This window comes from Mustela putorius, unplaced genomic scaffold (genome assembly GCF_011764305.1).
Source record: "Mustela putorius furo isolate JIRA1106 unplaced genomic scaffold, ASM1176430v1.1 tig00003853_pilon_pilon_pilon, whole genome shotgun sequence".
NCBI lineage: Eukaryota > Metazoa > Chordata > Mammalia > Carnivora > Mustelidae > Mustela > Mustela putorius.
In genome coordinates, this window is record NW_025422005.1 from 85,713,955 (window position 1) to 85,733,603 (window position 19,649).

The 19,649-nt window shown below is 38.1% G+C and overlaps 1 protein-coding gene across 2 annotated transcripts in view; it reads right to left on the bottom strand.

The window, feature by feature from the left end:
* Positions 1-16,546, bottom strand: part of DPH5 (diphthamide biosynthesis 5) — a 35,721-nt gene extending 19,175 nt beyond the window's left edge. For both annotated transcript variants that reach the window (XM_013047180.1, XM_004775170.2), the window contains exons 1-4: positions 16,397-16,546; positions 16,009-16,166; positions 8,482-8,606; positions 73-181 (exon numbers count right to left, since the gene is read on the bottom strand). In XM_013047180.1, coding sequence (XP_012902634.1) covers positions 73-181; positions 8,482-8,606; positions 16,009-16,143 — 369 coding nt within the window. In that variant the 5' untranslated portion in view covers positions 16,144-16,166; positions 16,397-16,546. The remainder of the gene's footprint in view (positions 1-72; positions 182-8,481; positions 8,607-16,008; positions 16,167-16,396) is intronic.
* Positions 16,547-19,649: the final 3,103 nt, after the last annotated feature.

A 19,649-nucleotide genomic window follows, 5' to 3' on the forward strand; every position in this document is an offset into this window, starting at 1 on the left:
ATCTGCAGTTTATAGTTTTCCAAAACATTTTTGCTAACTACTATTAAAAAAACACCTTCTTTGTAGTATTACCTGTAAACCACAGCAGCCTACAGCATTCATTATGGAAGCATTGTGAATAACTCGGTAGGAGATTCCCAGTTTTGTTGCTCTCAGAATAAGATCACTGTGTGTGGTAGCCCTGTAGTGAGAAAAGATCAAGTTGGATGAAAGTAACCAACACTGACTTTTTAAGATGGTAAAAGTGTAATATTTCATGAGTTCTAGTTGATCAAAGGGTTATGGGGGCTGCTTTTCCTCAATTTTCGGGCTTTTTGACAAGAAAAGCGTTAAGTCTCCACATGCCCATCATAAAGCTGAACTGCACTTGTTACACTCCTAAAAGCAGCCTTGGCAGCTATAGAGAAAGGGAAGTTTCACTTGCTCTTTTGTCCCGTTAATAACTGCAAAGACATCTGTGGAATGTAAGCTCAGCAACTGAACTGAGCAGCAATTCTCAAACTTCTTAGCTTTAGGTCTCCTTTAAACTCTTAAAATGACTGCTCTGAGTTCTAAATTATGGCACAATTAGACCTACTCTATTTTGAAGTTTTCTCTTTTGTGTTTTGAAATACAACAAAGCAGATGGTACAGAACATTTCTGTAGCCTGTCATTCTTTGCCTTTATATTAGGGTTCCCTCTGATATAATCGTAGTTGGACTTTACATCTGTCTACCAGTGATTTTATTTATAACTGTTTTCAGTCTGGTTACTGTATATATAATTAGTGCGTGTGCATGTGTACATGTGTGCGTATCCTGCCTATTGCCTTTCCTTTTTTGAGATAAATCTAATGGTTATAATTAGATAAGACTGTGAGGATAGAGAATATACATTAATATAAATATGGATACTGTGAAATGTAACCCCACATCAATTTAGAACTGCATTATTAAAGGCTTTTCCCCTTCATGAAAACTCCAGGCCCTGCTGGGGAAAACAACATTAGCATGTTTGAGAAACTACATCTAAACCACCAGAACCTGTCAACTGGTCAATGCATACCAAGTAGGAAGATCAAGGGCTCTCACCCCATGAGGCAGTCAGGAACAGATTAGCAAACGCCCACCAGGGAAGTCTGTTTTTAATCACACATAAAATAAAAACTAGTATGAAAAACAATCATTAATTTGATTTAGAGTAAGCTTTTAAAAAATAATATAAACACCAATTATAAAGAATGTTTTTAATATCATCTTCAGACTTTTACTACTTAACATTAAGGAAAACTGAATTAGTTACTTGCTGAGTTATCTGAATAGATGAGCAGAAAGAAAATCTGGTTTAAAATTGTATCTCTCTTTATCACAACTTCATTTAAAATGACCAGATGTGGCTGGTATACTATGGAGATTTAATGACCTGGCGAAGTGATTTGATTTTGTGAAGCTGCCATAAATGTGATTAAGTAAGCCCCTCAGATTTCTGCTATGAAAAACTGGTATTTTGTCACCATGATTACCCAAATTATATTGCTTCATGAAAAGAAAAAATTGGTTTGAACACAGGCTTACACCATTACACTGGGCATTTCTTCTAGTCCGGCTTCATGAAAACGCTTCAGTTAATGGTGACTGGAAAAGTACATGTGTGTAAAGACAGACTTATTACTATTTCTGGGCGCTTGGCTCTAGTCAAAATCGTGTGTATTTATGTATGTGTGTGTGTATACAGGCCCAGAGTGGAGCTCACTTAAAAATAAACAAACTTTATCTTATAATAACATTAGTTTGTAGATAAAGTATTGCCTTGACAGTGCTACAGCTTATGATCTGAAAATTCACTAGTATTTGCAATAATATGGTGAAAGGGATGTTCTCACAGACCACCAGAAGCACTGAAATTGCTAGTCCTTTTTTTTTTTTTTTTAAAGATTTTGTTCATTTATTTGAAGACAGAGAGGGGTGGGGTGGAGCAGAGGGAGAGGCACAGAGTCCCTGCTGAGCATGCAGCCCAATGCAGGGCTTGATCCTGGGACCCTGAGATCATGACCTGAGCTGAAGTCAGATGTTTAACCAACTGAGTCACTTAGGCACCCTGGTACAGTCCTTTTGAAAAGTAATTAAACAATATATGCTTGAAAATACCCAAATTCAAAACTTCTGATTTTCTGGGTATTATAAACTGATTTTGGAGAAAAAAAAAAAAAATCCAAAATGTGGGGAAGGGAGAATGGAAGGAGGGAAAAAGGATCATATATATTAATCTAAACATGGAAGCTTTACTTATACTGGAGAAATAAATGGACTAATAAGTAATAATGTTGACATTTATTGGATAATTACTAGATACCAAGTAGTGTTCAAATGCATTACATGGAATGGAAATAATCAAATCCCTACATAACAGCACAAAGAAGACAAGTGAATAAAGATGTTTTTATGAATGAATGTGTATGCCATGAAGGAAAAGGTACACAACATTATGGATAAAAAATTATGTGTTCAATGATTATAAAATACATATAGTTACAGAGCATTTTTAAAAAAATTATTTATTATTTGACAGAAAGAGACATAACCAGAGAGGGAACACAAGCAGGGGAAGTGGGAAAGGGAGAAGCAGGCTTCCCGCTGAGCAGGGAGCCCAGTAAGGGGCTTGATCCCAGGACCCTGGGATCATGACCTGAGCTGAAGGCAGATGCTTAACGACTGAGCCACCCAGGTGCCCTGTTACAGAGCATTTTAAAATAAGGAATTTAATAACAAAATGGAACCATCATTAAAATTTGTTTCATGATGATCCTGTTCAACTATTCTTTATGGGGACAGAAAGCTTAAGACTGTCATTTCTCACATGACTGGGTTGGATCTATCGATGTACTGTTTTTTTTAAAAGTCATTTATATTCTTTATGTGATTAATGTCCACATTTCTATCAATAACCTGGACAAAAGGGAAAAAGAACTTCATCAACTGACTTAACTGACTTTCAATTACCTTCTTCAGGAATTTAAGAGTGGATAATGATGATGGTTACACTACTTAATGCCACTGAATTGCACAATTAAAAAGGACTAAATGGTAAATATGTTATATAAACTACAATTTAAGAAATATGAGAATAAGGAATTTAAGTAATTTTCTCTTCTTTTTAAAGTTTTTATTTGGATACGTGGAAAGGGGCTTAAAAGTAAACAAATAATTTTTTATTGTTATATGTAAGGAGGAATTTCAGTGCTTTGTGCATTCTGTATTCTCTTCCTGGTTTATCCATTTAAGGCATCAATTAAAATGTACATATTCCCTACCATACCGTTTATCCATTTAAGGTTTATCCATTTAAGGCATCAGTTAAAATGTACATATTCCCTACCATACCGTTTATCCATTTAAGGTTTATCCATTTAAGGCATCAATTAAAATGTACATATTCCCTACCATACTGTCTCCCAAGCACTGTATCCAAACAACTGTTTCTCAATAGTAATCCAGTGAGAAAATGAAAAATAATTGTAGGACAATAATTACTACACAACTCTGAATACAAGATTTTACATGATTAGTCAATGACATAGAGCAAATTAATTGTCTAAGAGTTTAAAAAAAAGAAAAAAAAGAAAGGCACTCGCTTCTGAATAAATAATGGAGGATTCATGGAAGAGGTAGCATCTGAACAGGGTCTTAATCTATTTTACTGAGTAGAAACTGGGGAGATTAGAGTTAACATGTTGTACGGTATACTTGAAAGTTAAGAGAGTGGATCCTAAGATTGCTCATGACAAGAAAAAAAAAGTTTCTTTCTTTCTTTCTTTTTAAATTTTGTTTATTTACTTGACAGATCACAAGTAGGCAGAGAGTCAGGCAGAGGGTGGGGGGGAAGCAGGCTCCCCGCTGAGCGGAGAGCCCGATGTGGGGCTCTATCCCAGGACCCTGGGATCATGACCTGAGTCAAAGGCAGAGGCTTTAACCCACTGAGCCACCCAGGCACCCCTCTTTTTTTGTATGATGGATGTTATAAATCATAAACTTACTGAGGTAATCAATGATTTGATGTAAGTCAAATCAGACGAGATCGGGCGCGTACAGGGACTATGGAAAGAACCTAGATGTCCATCAACAGAAGATGTGGTATATATACACAATGGAATACTATGCAGCCATCAAAAGAAATGACGTAAGTCAAATCATTTTGTTGTGTACCTTAAACTTACACAGTGCTTTACATCAATTAAATCTCAATGAAATTGGGAATAAAAGAAACAAACTGGTAAGAAAAGTCTATTTTAAGAAAAAAGTAGAGCAAGGACATGGAGGATGAATACTGCAAAAACATTTATGAAATGGCAAAGAAGTAAACTGGGTTCTAACATATTTAAAAAGAAGAGTAGCCGAAGGAGAAAGGAGATAGACTGTTAAAAGATTTAGGCCATGGAAAGTCACTTAAGGTTTTGGAGCAGAGTAGTAACATCACTAAGGTACTTCTGGTAGGCCTCATTTCTTCATTTATCCCCCTCTCACCCCGTTGACCTCCTCTACAATTTCCACCTACAGAATTCTACCCAGACCCAGCTCAAGCACCAACTCCCCCATAAAGCCACCAATGAAAAACTCCAAACTCTATGCCTTTAAATTTATACTTTTCTATCCTCATCCTTGACCCAACCTTTCAGCAGTGTATGAGTTAATCATTCCTTCCTCTCTAAAGTCTTCTCTTTTCTTGGTTTCTGTGATAACACATTCTCTTGATTTTCTTCCTCCTCTGGCTCTTGACAGACCACAAAATGCAAGTCTCCTAAGGATTGATCACCTTCTCTTCCCTTTGTTCTTTCCTACTGATTTCATTCATTTCTCTGGCTTTAAACACCCTATCTCTCCTTCTCCCCGATATATACTCATAACTTCAAAAACCACATATCCCAGGTAACACCTCCCTTGAGCTCTAGCAGCAGATATCAAATTGTCTGCAAGACATCTCAAATTTAAAACATTTCCAGAACCAATTCTTATCTTCTGCAATTATTTTCCCTACAAGTTTTCATCATTTCAAGAACTGGCACCAACAACTATCAGTTCCTAAAGCTGGAATTCTGGAAAATTTGCTTCTTTCCTCTTCCTCACCTATCACATACACACTGGGATTCTTCCTTCTCAACTTTTCCACTTAGCCTTTTTCTCTCCTCTACCAAAGCCACCCTGCCTCCCTAAAATGCACTCAGTGAAAGCAGTCAGAGTGATCATTTAAGAATGTCTATCAGATTGTGATTTTTTCCTGCTTAAAATCCTTCAAAGATTGACCAGAGTACTTCACTTTTTTTTTTAATATTTTATTTTTTTGCAGAGTGCACACACATAAGCAGAAAGAGGGGCAGGCAGAGGGAGAAGCAGGCTCCCCTCTGAGCAAGGAGCCCGACTTGATCTCAAGACCCTGGGGTCATGACCAGAGCCAAAGGTAGACACTTAACCGACTAGAGCCACCCAGGTGTCCCTACCAGAGTACTTCAAACAAAATTCCTACCCCCTCCAAGGTCTTACATGATCTGGGTCCCACCTACCTCTTGAACTCCTCACTCCCTCTCCCAGCCCTACTCCCTGTGCTCTTCCAGATCCTCGAATACAGTCTTGTAGTTCCCTCTGCTTACAGTGCTCTTCTCTTCTGCGATGCCTTTTATTTTTCAGATACCTAGTTAAATTACCCCAACAAAAAGGATTTCCCATATGACCCCACAGAAATTAGCCTATTCCTGTTAGTCCTTATTTTTTCCCTTACAGGCCTACCAAAATTTTAAATTTGTTATTTTCTCTTTGATTGATGTGGATCTCCTCTACTAAACTATAAACCCCATGTTTTATCATCTAACATACATCCAGCACGTCAGAGTTCTTGCCATGAGATAGATGTTTCAAAGATATTTGTTGAATGGACAATGTCAGTCTAAGATATGCCTGGTCTTCTCTTGTGACCCCTAAGCAAAATATTAGACAACTCTTTACCTTATTATTTAATTGGTATCTACTATATTGTAAAGTAAGCTAGAGATAGGAGTGTGAAGGACAGCCTACAAACCTAAAGAGTAGATTTTTCTTTTTATTAAAAAAAAACAACAACATTGTGAAGCAATGTATGAAAACACATGAAGTGTCAGCAGTTAGGAAGAGATAGAACTTCTGATCTGGGTAAAAAATGACTGCATCACTGAGAATGTGGTATTTGAGTTAGGCTTCAAAAGATGGCTGGACTTCTGACAATCAGATATAGAGCAAAGGGCACTACAGATGAAGGATAGAGTTTGAACAGATGTATAGAATGAGAAAGCAGATGATCAGGGAAGGGAAGCTGGTTGGCATGAGTGTGAGCTTTAGGACAAGAAGGACAGGCAGAAGGGAAAGTTGGACAGTATTTTTCATATCTGGCCAATGGATGGAGGTAGTAACTCTCATTCTGAGCTCAAATAAGATTTCCAAATTGTAGTTTCATAAATATAAATTTAACCACAACATGGGTCTACATCGGGACCAGGCAATACGTTACTGTACTGAACTGGGAATAAAACGATATAAATATTGGGTTAATAATTAGTCATGTCAACATGATGAAGCCTCCGTAAAAATCCTTGAACTATGGCATTCAAAGAGCATCTGGGTTGGTGAACACATCTATGTGCCGGGAGGATGGCCCATTCCAACTCCAGGACAGAAGCTCCCATGCTTGGGACTCTTCTCTCTTCATGTACCTCTTCATCTGGTTGTTCCTCTATAGCCTTTATCATATCCCTTATTATATAACAAACCAATAATTGTAAGAAAAAAAAAAGGAAACTCAAAAGCAGTGCTTCTCATACTAGTGAAAAGCTAATACTTTCTAAGTTTTAAATTGTCATGGAAAAATAGTTCTGCAAAATGCAATCAAAATTAGTGATTAGAAAAATAAAATATGGGGCACCTGGATGGCTCAGTGGGTTAAAGCCTCTGCCTTCAGCTCAGGTCATGATCTCAGAGCCCTGGGATCGAGCCACAAATTGGGCTCTCTGCTCAGCAGGGAGCCTGCTTCCCCCTCTCTCTGCCAGCCTTTCTGCCTACTTGTGATCTCTCTCTCTGTCAAATAAGTAAATAAAAAATATTTGGAAAAAAAAAATATGGGATTTTGGCTGGAATCCAGTGCAATAAGAAAATCCTAAGAGTTTCAAGACATTTAATATATAGGTTTTTTTCATTACCTTTTACTATTTTGTGGCTTAGAAAAAGAAAAAAAAAGAAAAGAAAAAAGCACTCCTGGGTGGCTCAGTGGGTTAAGCATCTGACTTCAACTCGGATCATGATCCCAGGGTTCTAGGATGGAGCCCCACACTGGGTTGTATGCTCAGTGGGGAGCCTGCTTCTCCTTCTCCCTCTGCTTGTTGCTCTCCCTGCTTGTGCTCTTTCTGCCTGTCAAATAAATAAATAAAAATCTTGAAAAGAAAAAAAAAAGGAAAATAGGTACTGCTAATTTGGAGAAAGACTTACTTTTACAGAAAACAATTTGGACATTTTAAAATATGTGATTGCACAATGTCCTTTGCAACCAAGTATAATAATGAAACACAGGGAGAGGGTGGTGGGGTTATGGACATTGTGGGGGGGGTGTGGTGTGCTGTGGTGAGTGCTGTGAAGTGTGTAAACCTGGCGATTCACAGACCTGTACCCCTGGGGCTAAAAATACATTATATGTTTATAAAAAAATTAAGGAAAAAAAATTATGTAACACAATCTCTGGTATACCACATTGATGTAAACTACTTTTTTTTGACAGACACATGCACATGTAACTCCATTCCTTTGAAAAACATCCTTGGTGGTGAATTCATAGTGACTTAATTGTCCTTATGTTCCTTAAATCTGTGACATAAATCTTGGGTCACCAGCTGGAAACAAAGAACTCCTATGTTTGGCTTGACATTAGAGATTGATGATGCTTAACAAGACAAGTAGAAACCTACCTTTTTAGTAACAGGGAAGAAAAGAGCTCCCAACAGATATAAGAAGTTGAAATTTGAAGCTGGACAGATTTTAAATTCAAGGCAAGTGACAATACTGCTAAATATGAGGTGATTAAAAAGGGGGGGGAGTCTAAGAAAAAAGAAGTAGAAGATGTTTGTGATTTACCTGCAAAATAAATGGTATGTATGACTCTTGATAATATAATAAACTTATTAATAATAATATAGTAAAGTTATTTGATGCCCTAAGTTACCTTCTAAAAGAACAGCAGGAACAATGATACAAACTTTAGAACTGACACTAACTAACCAATGCAAGTGATACATATGATGACATCCTTATCAAGCAGATTTTCTTCATTAAGCTCAAAGATAATTAAAGTTAATGAAATTTTAGAACCTAGAGAAACATAGTCCTTTATTAGGACCTGGCAAGTAAAAGGTTTTAAATATAACAGAGTAATTCTTATTGATTTTTTTTAAAAAAGCAAATAAATTAAAACTCAAAATACCTGCTTTTACTTACCCAAATGGATCACCAACCACAAGGAATGCAACATCACTGATATCGGCATCCTTTAAAATATTATCAGCTTCTTGTTCCACTTCTTCTCTATCAGCAAGAATCAATTTTCTTCCATAAAACTCTTCCTACAGATTTAAGTTCAATATCAAAATGAGAGAGCAGGTGACCATTTCAACACATGTACGTGTACACACACACACACACACACACACACACACACTATCAATCTTTGTCTGGGGCTGGTGCAAATCTTGGCAACCATCCAAACACAGATCATTGAATAGGACTCCTCAGTGAGCTAGCACTCTATATCATGTTGCAATTAAACTCTGTCTTTGGGGCTATCTTAATATCCCAAGAGGAGGTAGACCTAACATCTGAGGCTTTCTGCATTTTAAATTTACCTCTAAATTTGAGTCTAACAGATCAGGCAGAACATTGTAGAATGAACAGAGAACAAGCATGCATGAGCTTTATTTCAGAAACAGAATAATACAGACTATGTTAAATAATAATTATAAACACACATGGTAATTTAGGTTTTATTAAATTTTCCATTGGAAAACCTACAGGACCCTGGCTAAAATAAAAGGTAAATTCAATAAGAAAAAAACCAGAAAATTAAGATTTAGTTACCTACAAAAGCAGCAAATATTGCTATATAATTGCAGGAAACATTAATTTAAAACTGTCAGATCCTGCTAAAAAGGCAGACTTGCAGAGAAAAGAAAAAAAATTCTAATTATAAAGGAAGGCTCTAGGATAAAGTGCTTTGTGAACCAATCCCCTGAAGTTCAACTCTAAAAAATAAACCTAGGAGGCTGACCTTAACTGGAGTGGCAGCATGTAAGTAGAGAGAGTGAACTAGTGTGCTAATGGTCATGTGGTAGTGGTTACAAATGATTATGCAAGGTCATGAATCTTATTAACTGATTTCCTGTGGAGTATTATGTAATTCAAATATAGTAAAAGTGAATGCATAGACAAATAATATTTCTTACATGCTGATAAGTCTGTTTGAATTATTAAGGATTATATCAGATGTCAAATATTACAAGGATTGCTGTACTCAATAATACCTGTCAAGCAAAAGAGTAAATAAACAAATAACTAAGCATTTGAAGATAAAGGTCATAGTACCAATTCTGATAATTATTGCCTAATACTTAACTAGAATCGGTCCCTAAAATGTGAAAAAAGATCCTTTCCCTTTTTCTGCATATCTTCTCAGAGATAATGCTCTAGAAGTTCCCAATGACAACAATGTTTGATGAAAAATATTCTCCTTATTTTCACTTTTACCATGTTATTTTTTCTTAATCATGAATTTGTATATAACTTACTTCAATTTCATGAGCCCAGAAAACTTATTAGTGGCAGAACATTTATATTCACATATATCTAAGACACATATGATTACTGAAAATTGAAGGAAATGATTATTTTTTCCTGAACAAACACTTAAGATCAAAAGGCACATGCTACTAGCTTAATGTTAGCAGTAATCCTAAATCCTATCCAATATTTTATAAATGATTTAACAAAAAACCCCACTCTCAAGACTTCTATCATATATCTCTCCATATTTATCACTTATCCTACCTAAGAAACATTTCATCATTTAATTGAAACACGTTTATTTTGGGGCGCCTGGGTGGCTCAGTGGGTTAAGCCACTGCCTTCGGCTCAGGTCATGATCTCAGGGTCCTGGGATCGAGTCCCGCATCGGGCTCTCTGCTCAGCAGGGAGCCTGCTTCCCTATCTCTCTCTGCCTGCCTCTCCAACTACTTGTGATTTCTCTCTGTCAAATAAATAAATAAAATCTTTAAAAAAAAAAAAGAAAGAAACACGTTTATTTTAAAAAAATTATCCACATATGCACACCTGTGCACACATACCCAAACACTCCAGTATAACCAAATGGCTGATCCTCCTAGGGAGGGGGGAAGTTAAAAAGAAAAGAAAGCACAACCAGTAAGAAACCTGGTATTACATTCTTTTTAATTTATCTACCTGGTTATTTATTCATTCACTCACTCAAAGAAGATTTCTTGTGCACAACCTCCACACCAAATTCTAGGCCTGATGTTGGGAAACAGTGGTGAATAAGACATATGTGGCCCCTGTCCTGTGGCTTATAACGTTTAGTAGGGAGTTACCTACCACATCATTAAGTGTTTTAAGAGCACGGAACCTAGTAAGAGTCAGGGAAGGGGGGTGGTTAAAAAAGGGTAGTATTACTTAACAAATAGTTTTACATTTATATATTATTCAATGACTGATGAGACAGTTTTTGTACAGTATCACCCCTAATCTTCTCCACTCATGAAAATCAAGGCAAAACTCAAAATTCATTCCTGCTTTAGGGTGACAGGTTTTGTAAGGAGGACAGGGTAAAAATTCAAAATTAAAATTGCTTTTGGGTATTTCTGGAAGGATACGTAAGCAATTAGCAATAAGTGCTTCCTGGAAGGGGAACCAGGATAGAAATCTTTCAATACTAAATATACCATTTAGTATCTTTTAAATTTTATGCCATTTAAAGTATTAACTTTAGTTTGAAAAAGTATTAATTTAGTTTGAAAAAAAAATAGAAAAGTAGAGGCTAGAAGTAGGATACCTAAACAAGAAAACAAAACCCAAAGAAAACCCCAAACACTCTAACACTGAAAGAAGGAACAGAGAAGTAAGCGCTTACGAAAGGGACTGAAAAAAATTGGAAAAGTACAAGTAAAACCAAGAGAAAGTAATGTCATGAAAGCCAATTTCAAACAGTGATTAACTATGTCAGAAGTAAAACAAGAAGTGAAAACTATCCTGTGGCATTCTCAGCTACTAAATAATTGTTCAACAAACAGAAATATTTCAGAGGAATGGAAGTAAACTTGCAGGAGTCTGAGACATGAGTGAAGTAGGGACAAGAAAAGTATACCACTTCTTCAAAGGGCTTTGGATAAAGAGACAGAAACAATAATAACTATGGAGAAGAGATGTTGAAAAGGGGAGAGATTTCAGAATGAACAAAATCTGAATATGGTCTCAAGATGAGGGGGGAAGGATGTTAATATATATCAAACATAACAAAGAAAGAATAATTGATGGGAATAAGGTTTCAGAGGAAGGAAGAGGTTTGGAAAAAACACACCTAGTAGAGTTGTCTTCAACACACTGAGAACCTCATCTAACAAGTCATTTTCTAAGACTTGGGGTAAGACAGATTCAGATTTAAGGGAAGGACAAATGGGAAGTTAATAAAGGTCACAGATGATTGCCTCAGTTTTCTCAGTGGCAAGTCTGTCTCTCCACTATCAAGCCACAGCAGCTGGATAGGAGGACAAGGACAGAGTGAGCTGGTATCCAGATGAAGTAGATTAGGAAGAAAAGAGAGGGAAATGACACACTGGAAGAAAAGGAAATTATTTTTGTGATGCCCAAGAACAAGTATAGCAAATTATTATGGTTATCTCCTCCATGCTTTTGCTCACAATTATTTTTTCTTTAGTAAGGAATACTCTTTTTCTTCCCTTTACCAAGTCTTATCTATACTAACAAAATTGTAATACGTCTACATTAGATCACTCTGGGTCAGGCATAGTTCTAAGAACTTATGCATATGAATTCATTTAATCTTCACCACAATCTATGAGACAGTCCCTATTTTTATCTCTGTTTAAGAAATGAAAAAAAAGAACACAAAGTTAAGTGATTGCCCAAGGTCACAGAACCTTGGTTGACTGCAAAACTTTACATGTACTACAGATTAGACAGAGGGGTGGCTGGCTGGCTCAATTGGTAGAGCATGCAACTCTTGATCTCAGAGTCATGGGGCTTGTGAGTTCAAGCCCCACGTTGGATGTGGAGCCTACTTAAAAAAAAAAAAAAACAAAAGACAGGGGTGCCTGGGTGGCTCAGTGGGTTAAGCCTCTGCCTTTAGCTCAGGTCATGATCTGAGGGTTCTGGGATTGAGCCCCGCATCAGGCTCTCTGCTCAGCAAAGAGCCTGCTTCCCCACACCCCCTGCCTGCCTCTCTGCCTACTTATGATCTCTGTCAAATAAATAAATAAAATCTTAAAAAAAAAAGGCAAAAGACCAAAAAACCAAATGAGGAACTGACAGAGCTTAGTGATTGCCTCTGCTTTCTGCATGATAGCTACAGCCCCAAGGTTAGCCCCCTTTGGCCAAAGCGGCTTCATCTATTTACCCTACCGAGCTGTATAAATATTAGCATTTTCTATCTAGACCATGAAAACGAAAAACAAAACAAAAAGACTGGGATGCATTATTTTAAGAGACAGCTCAAATACCATCTATTCTATAGTATTCTCTGACCACCACGACCTAAGGTGATCTTCTTATATGTATTTCAATTGGAATTAATAGCCGGTAATTACTTAATATCTGAGACAGCTTCTACTATTTAATTCATGAAAACAACACTGGCTTAAATAAGATCATCTAAGTTCTTCCCAGCAATATAATTTTACAGTTTCTTCTTCCCACTGTTGTCATGAATTGTATTTAAATCTCCCATTATTAAGTTTTCCTGAGTATAATACAGATGAATCATGAACTACTTGAGAACAAAGACCATAGCTTATGCCTCTTTGTATAAGGCACTACAGGTATATTACACCAAATGGCACATAAAATTATAATTTATTCACAGAAAGTGCCCCAAAATTCAAAGTGTATACACTAAACCTCTTTCCTGGATTCAAAGTCTCTAGTTTAATTAACTTTTGAATAATACAGAACATATATATAATACTACCTATTTGGCAATTTGAAAACAACAGCTTTCAGTGTAAAAAAAAGATAAATTACAGACTTTTAAAAAAAGATTTACTTAATTATTTGAGGGTGCCTAGATGGCTCAGTCAGTTAAGCATCTGTCTTTGGCTTGGGTCATGATCTCAGGGTCCTAGGATTAAGTCTCACATCATGGGGCTCCCTGCTCAGCAGGGAGTCTGCTCTTCCTTCTCTCCCTCTGCCCCTCCCCTGGTTGTGCTCTCTCTTGCTCAGTCTCTCTCTCAAATAAAATCTTTTTAAAAAACCATAAAAAATAAAGATTTATTTATTTATTTGAGAGAGAGAAAGAGATATAGCACAGGAGGGTTGGAAGGGGGCAGAGGGAGAGAATCTTCAAGCAGACTCTCCATGGAGTGCAAAGCATGACTGGGGTTCCATCTCAGGACCTATGAGATCATGACCTGAGCTAAAACCGAGTCTGATGCTTAACCAACTGAGCCACCCAGGTACCCAAAATTCAAGATTTCTTCAGCAACATCCATGTATGCCATTTATAAAATACTATTTTGTGTCATTATTGATAAAAGCAAGCACATATTCATGAGGAAAATAGACTTTTCCAATCTTTTTTATCTGCTACACAATAATTATCTAGTTATTGAAACCAGATTATAAATATAGGTATGAACACATAACAATTTTTCTAAAAATCAATTTCTTTTTAAAAAAAGGTAAAAATGAAAGGAAATAGAGTCACTGAAGAGAAAGTGGCTCTGAGATTTTACTAGGCAATATAAGGCATGAATTTATTTATACCTTACTTTATTCCAGAAAAGAGTCATGAAAGGTGGCTGATGTTGCACAGCCAGTTGCTCAGGGAAAAATATGAACTAAGGACCTGGAGGAGGTTATGAAGAGCAGACCAATGGAACTTTGTGATACACAAAGCATTTTGCTTGAATCCTACCTTCTCTTGGGACATTTTCTGAAATCATTATTTTGTAAAGCTATTATCCATCCTGGAGTATAGACAGACATTCTATGGTATAAATGTTAAAACTGGGGCTTCTCAACTCAGGACTGTCTTGGCTTATATTCTGTCGCTATCACTTATTGTCTGTATGACCTTGGGCAAGTTTCTCTGTGCCTATAAAATGTGAGTAGTAGTTACAGAGCGGTAATCCTGTTCTACATATAAAACACTTAGAACAGTACATAGTAAGCCTTCTATAAATATTAGCACTTATTATTGTGAAGGAACAGACAGTCCAGCACCTTAACAAAGTACACGTAAGTTACCTGTAGGTGAGGCTGGGCCTAGCCCCAACAATATGTTTTGGGGAAAAAAAAAAACTTGTAAAAATTATAGCAACCAAAATTACCATTTAGCTAGCACTTAAAGTTTATAAAGCACTTTCAAATACATCATCTTAATAAAATCCTATATAACCCTCCAATTGGTTATTGTCTCCATTTTCACAAATGAAGCTACTGAGGTTTAAAGAAATCTGGAAATGTCCATTAACAACTACCATTTCTCAACATTTCTGCTACAGGTACTATGTTAAGAACCTATGAGGTAGGCATTATTATCCCCATTTCACAAAGTAAAAAAACTAAGGCTAAAGGACTTGTCCAAGGTTGACATGGTAACATGTAACAGAGAAGACAAAGTCAGGTCCAACTTTCCTCTATGCCATGCCGTGATACCTTATCCTATAGAAACGCTGACTTATTATCTGTCTCTATTCTCTTGGATGAATTTAAGTTCATTCTAGTTTTCCTTGATCACTGGTAAGAGAGGAATATTTATTATCTTGAACTGAGATATTTTGGTTCCAACCCAACAAATGAGAGTCAACAAATCAAAGCTGGCCATTAGACACAACTTCCACATCAGTGCATGGCCAATTCAAGTAGCAGTCTTTAATTCCTTAAGATTTTTTTTTTTTTTAAATATTCCTTAAGATTTTTGAAGTAACTTGGGAGAGGAGAATTCTCTGGGCTTGTGAATCGGAGAGAATAGAAGAAATTCTCTAGGTCACGTTTTTGTTCAGAAGCCTTGATAGACCAGCTAAAATCCTCTCTCTCCTCCTATAACATATCCATCACTCTCTTCATCTTAATTTACATTCTATTTGGAGTTTGACAATGAACCTGAACTACTTAACCCCTCCTCCAAAATGTAGAGCCCTTAACAAGAGCAAGCTAAATGTATGATACATTAACAAATCCTAAGGTATTTATTAAGTTCCAGGCTCACTCTCTCTCTCTCTCGTAGAGAGTCTCATAGGAGACTATGTATATTAGCCTTACAGGCAGTCTTCTTAAAGTTAAGACCTCTCTGGATAGGGTACTGACAGAAAGGCGATTACCATTCCCTATGGAAATACTTCAAAGGCAGAAGCTTTCAGCTTGGTTTCTGAATATATAACCAACTCATTAAGGCTATGTCAGTACCTCATTAGCGCTCAACTCAGAAAAAAATTTGGCTATCTCAAGAAGTAAGGGATTTTGATAACTATCCCCAGGAGTGTAAAATAACTTTCCTATTTACTAGCGAAAGCCACAAAATTAGACTTGTAAAGTAAGACAAAGCACCCTTTCATTTTCCAAGTCACTTCGTTGTTGTATTATTCCCATTCCTGTGATCCTTAATGAGCAGGGATGTATTTTAAAGGATTTAAACAAGTAGACCTGAAAATTGGGTTCAGCTTAGCGTAATGAAAATCAGCTGTTAGCTTTCTTCGGAGGAACTGAAGAACCTTAACCACCTACCAGGACTTCCTTCCCTACAGTCAGGATTGAAGTATAGGCTTCTAGATACACTCGACTGCAGCGTCTTACAACTTCCAGGCCCTTGACTGTGATGTCCTTGGCATCGCCCAGGCCCAAGCCGATCAAATAAAGCATTTCAAAGTCCAGGGGGATGAAGACTGCAGGACGAAGTGAACAAGAAAAACAAGCGTCAGCTACACGGAAGATACGTAAAATCTGGCGATGAACACGAAAATGAAAACCAAGATAGCACAAGAAGGAACGGCAAGTCACAAGCGAGGTCTGAGGACCTTACTTCACGCCTCTTAAATATGGATTCTGGGATGAGTTTTTAAAGAACCCCATCTCCCTTTTTTCTCGTTACACCAAACTAAGAGCAGTCAGTTACCCTCTAAAAACTGCAGTTGGGTCCCCAAACTGCTAAGTGCAGCCTTTCCGAAATACCAGCTACCGAACGGGCGGATTCGCGCAGAGCGAATACGCACGCCGCCGGCCTCACCTACGGTGCCGCAAAATGATGGCGCCTTTACTGCACTTTACGACTAGCTGGTGGGGCGGGCAAGCCGGCCTCTTCTGGGGGGCGGGGATTAGGGAGAACTGGACCAGAAGCGGCTGGCCCGCTGCTGGGGCGGGGAGGGAGAGGTGAGTTGGCCAAGGGAGTCCATCCAGAGCCCCCCAGCATGACCGCTGGTAAAGGACGGGGAGTACCCGCGGTCCCCTTAGCCCGTGGCTTTACACACCCCCATCCTAGGACAGGGTAAGTGCAGGAGCTCTTCGTCCGGGAGGAGCTGGCCCCGAGGTTGGCCGCGCAGCCCCTCGGCGTGCGCCTTTCCTCTTCCAGTCACACGAATGGGTGGCGGGTGGGAGGGACTTTTCTAATTTGCCCGGGTTTGCCCGAGTGCAGAGATTTCCAACCTCGCCTTTGCATTCTGCTGTTGTTTAACCAGCTGCCTCCCTGGTGAGGTATCAGTTTGGCGAATCTGGCCATCAGTGTGATCCTGATTTCCCAGCGGGGCGATGATGCTTGGGGTTTGCCCCCAACCCCAAGACCTCATTCCGGAGTGCCCCGAGGGGTGTGACTGGGATATGCCTCAGTCTTCCTCATTGTCGGGAAGCCCAGACATTCCCCCCGCCCCGGCCATGCCCCTGTGCCTAGAAAAGTGACATTTAAGAGTGCTCAGGAATTTCAAACTTCATTTGCTTCCACTGGGGGAATTCCTATCAAGTGGTTGGTTAGATGTAGTTCCGATATCGGAATGGTTTGTTTTGACTGTAAATGCTCTTGGTAAGGTCACTGGTGACCTCATCCAAGTTAAAAAGACAATTTCCATTGTTTATCTTAGTAGGCAGTGTTGATTATTCAGAATTTTCCTGCTACTTTTCAGACAATGCCTTGAGTCTTTTTTTTTTTTTTTTTTGCCCAGCTCCTGTTTCTTAAGCCTTTATTTTGATTTTTTTCCCTAGTTTCCATCTACCCTTTGCATCTCTCATTTAATACAGTTTTCATGGCTAAGCCTATCCAGTATCATTACATCCATCCATCCTTCATACCAAAACCAAAAAATAATTCAAAATGGATCATGGATGTAAATGGAAAACATAAAACCATAAAACTTCGTAGAGAAAAAATACATGTGATTTTACTTGGGCAAAGACTTTTCAGGTGCAACACCGAAAGCATGATGTAGGAAAGAAACAATTAAATTGAAGTTCAGTGAGATTAAACGTATGTCCTTCAAAAGGCACTGTTGAAGACACGCAAGGGAAGAAAATATTTGGTAAAGGACTTGTATCAAGAATACATAAATAGGGGCGCCTGGGTGGCTCAGTGGGTTAAGCCGCTGCCTTCGGCTCAGGTCATGATCTCGGGGTCCTGGGATCGAGTCCCACATCGGGCTCTCTGCTCAGAGGGAGCCTGCTTCCCTCTCTCTCTCTCTCTGCCTGCCTCTCTGTCTACTTGTGATTTCTCTCTGTCAGATGGATAAATAAAATCTTTAAAAAAAAAAAAAAAAAAAAGAATACATAAATAACACTCAAAAGGCAAAAATAAGAAAACACCTTAAATTTTTAAAGAGGCAAAGAATTTGAACAAGAATCTCAGAGAGAATAAGATAAATCCCCAAAGGAGATACACTAATCTCAAAGAAGCTTTGAAAAGATGCTAAACATCATTAGACATTAGGGAAATAAGGAATAAAACCATAGTGAAAAACTAGTGCATACCTGTTGGAAAGACTGAAATTGAAAGCAATAACAAAATAAAACTCTGAATATGTAATTTTGACTATCTTTAGTATTTTGCTGACTCACATTTTAGCCTCCCATTCAGACCTCCCCTTCAGCCTCCTGTATTTAACTTTCTGCTGGAAATCACCTAGATAACCCAGAGGCATATCACATTTAACACATCCAAAGCCAAACCCATTATCTTCCCTTTCAGCTTGGCTTTTCCTTCTATATTACCTTCTTCAGATGGAAGGCATTATCATCTTTAGCCAGACACTTGGAAGTTACCCCGCATCAAATCTAACATATCTGCCTCTCTTAATATAAACCATGCCTACTATCACAGTGTTTCCTTAGGTCCTCATGTCACTCCCACAGCTGGTCACCATGTCTCCATCACATTCATACTTCTTTCACGGTCCAAAAAGACCTCACTAAGATGCAGTCTGAAAATGTCATTCTCTTCTAAAAAAGTCTTTCTGAAGCCAAGAGAAAGTCCAGGTTCTTTATCGTATCCCACAGGATCATCCCTGGAGTAACTACTGCCTACCTCTCTCTAGCCTCATGTCTCTCCACTCTGAATCATGAGCTTCTTCCCTAGCAGTACTCTTCTGTGCTCACAGCATTCTCCTTTGTGATGACTTTAGTCAGACTGCCATATCAGCAGAGAATACTCACTCTCTCCCATTCTCTCCTACCTAGATCACTGCTACTCATTCTCTAAAACTAAGGTTAGGGGTGCCTGGATGGCTTAAGTCAGTTAAGCCTCTCATTCTGGCTCAGGTTATGATCTTGGGGTCCTGGGATCGAGCCCCATGTCTGAGCCCCATGGACTCTGTGCTCAGCGGGGAGGCTGCTTCTCCCTTTCCCTCTGCCCTTACCCCTGCCCCAACCCCGCTCATGCACACAGGTGAGCTCTCTCTCAAATAAAATCTTAAAAAAAAAAAAAAAAAGACTAAGTTTAGGAAGCCTTTCCAGAGATCCATGTGCTAGGTTAGGTATCTGCTTTCAGTTAGGGTAATACTGTGCATATACTTATCAATCACTTAAGTGCTTTGTAATTGTCTGTGTATCTTCCTTACCAAACCATCAATTTCATAGTTAGGTCCTGCCTAAGGTTTAGCACAGTGTCTGGCACATAGTATTCAGTAAATGTTTGTTAAACAGATCATTATGTATATACACTGGTAGCTTAGCAATTTCTTTGAGTTATGATGTACTTTTTTCTATCTTTATGAGATGCAGGGTATAGTATGTTTTAGATGACTACCAAAAGTCATTGACAGAATGTCAAACAAAAGCATGCCTTGTTCATGCCACTTCAGAAAGTTATTTATGTTAAAAGATTTATGACACAGTTCACATATACCTCATATGCATTCTGTCAAGTAGGTAAATTTTCCAACACACTGTTC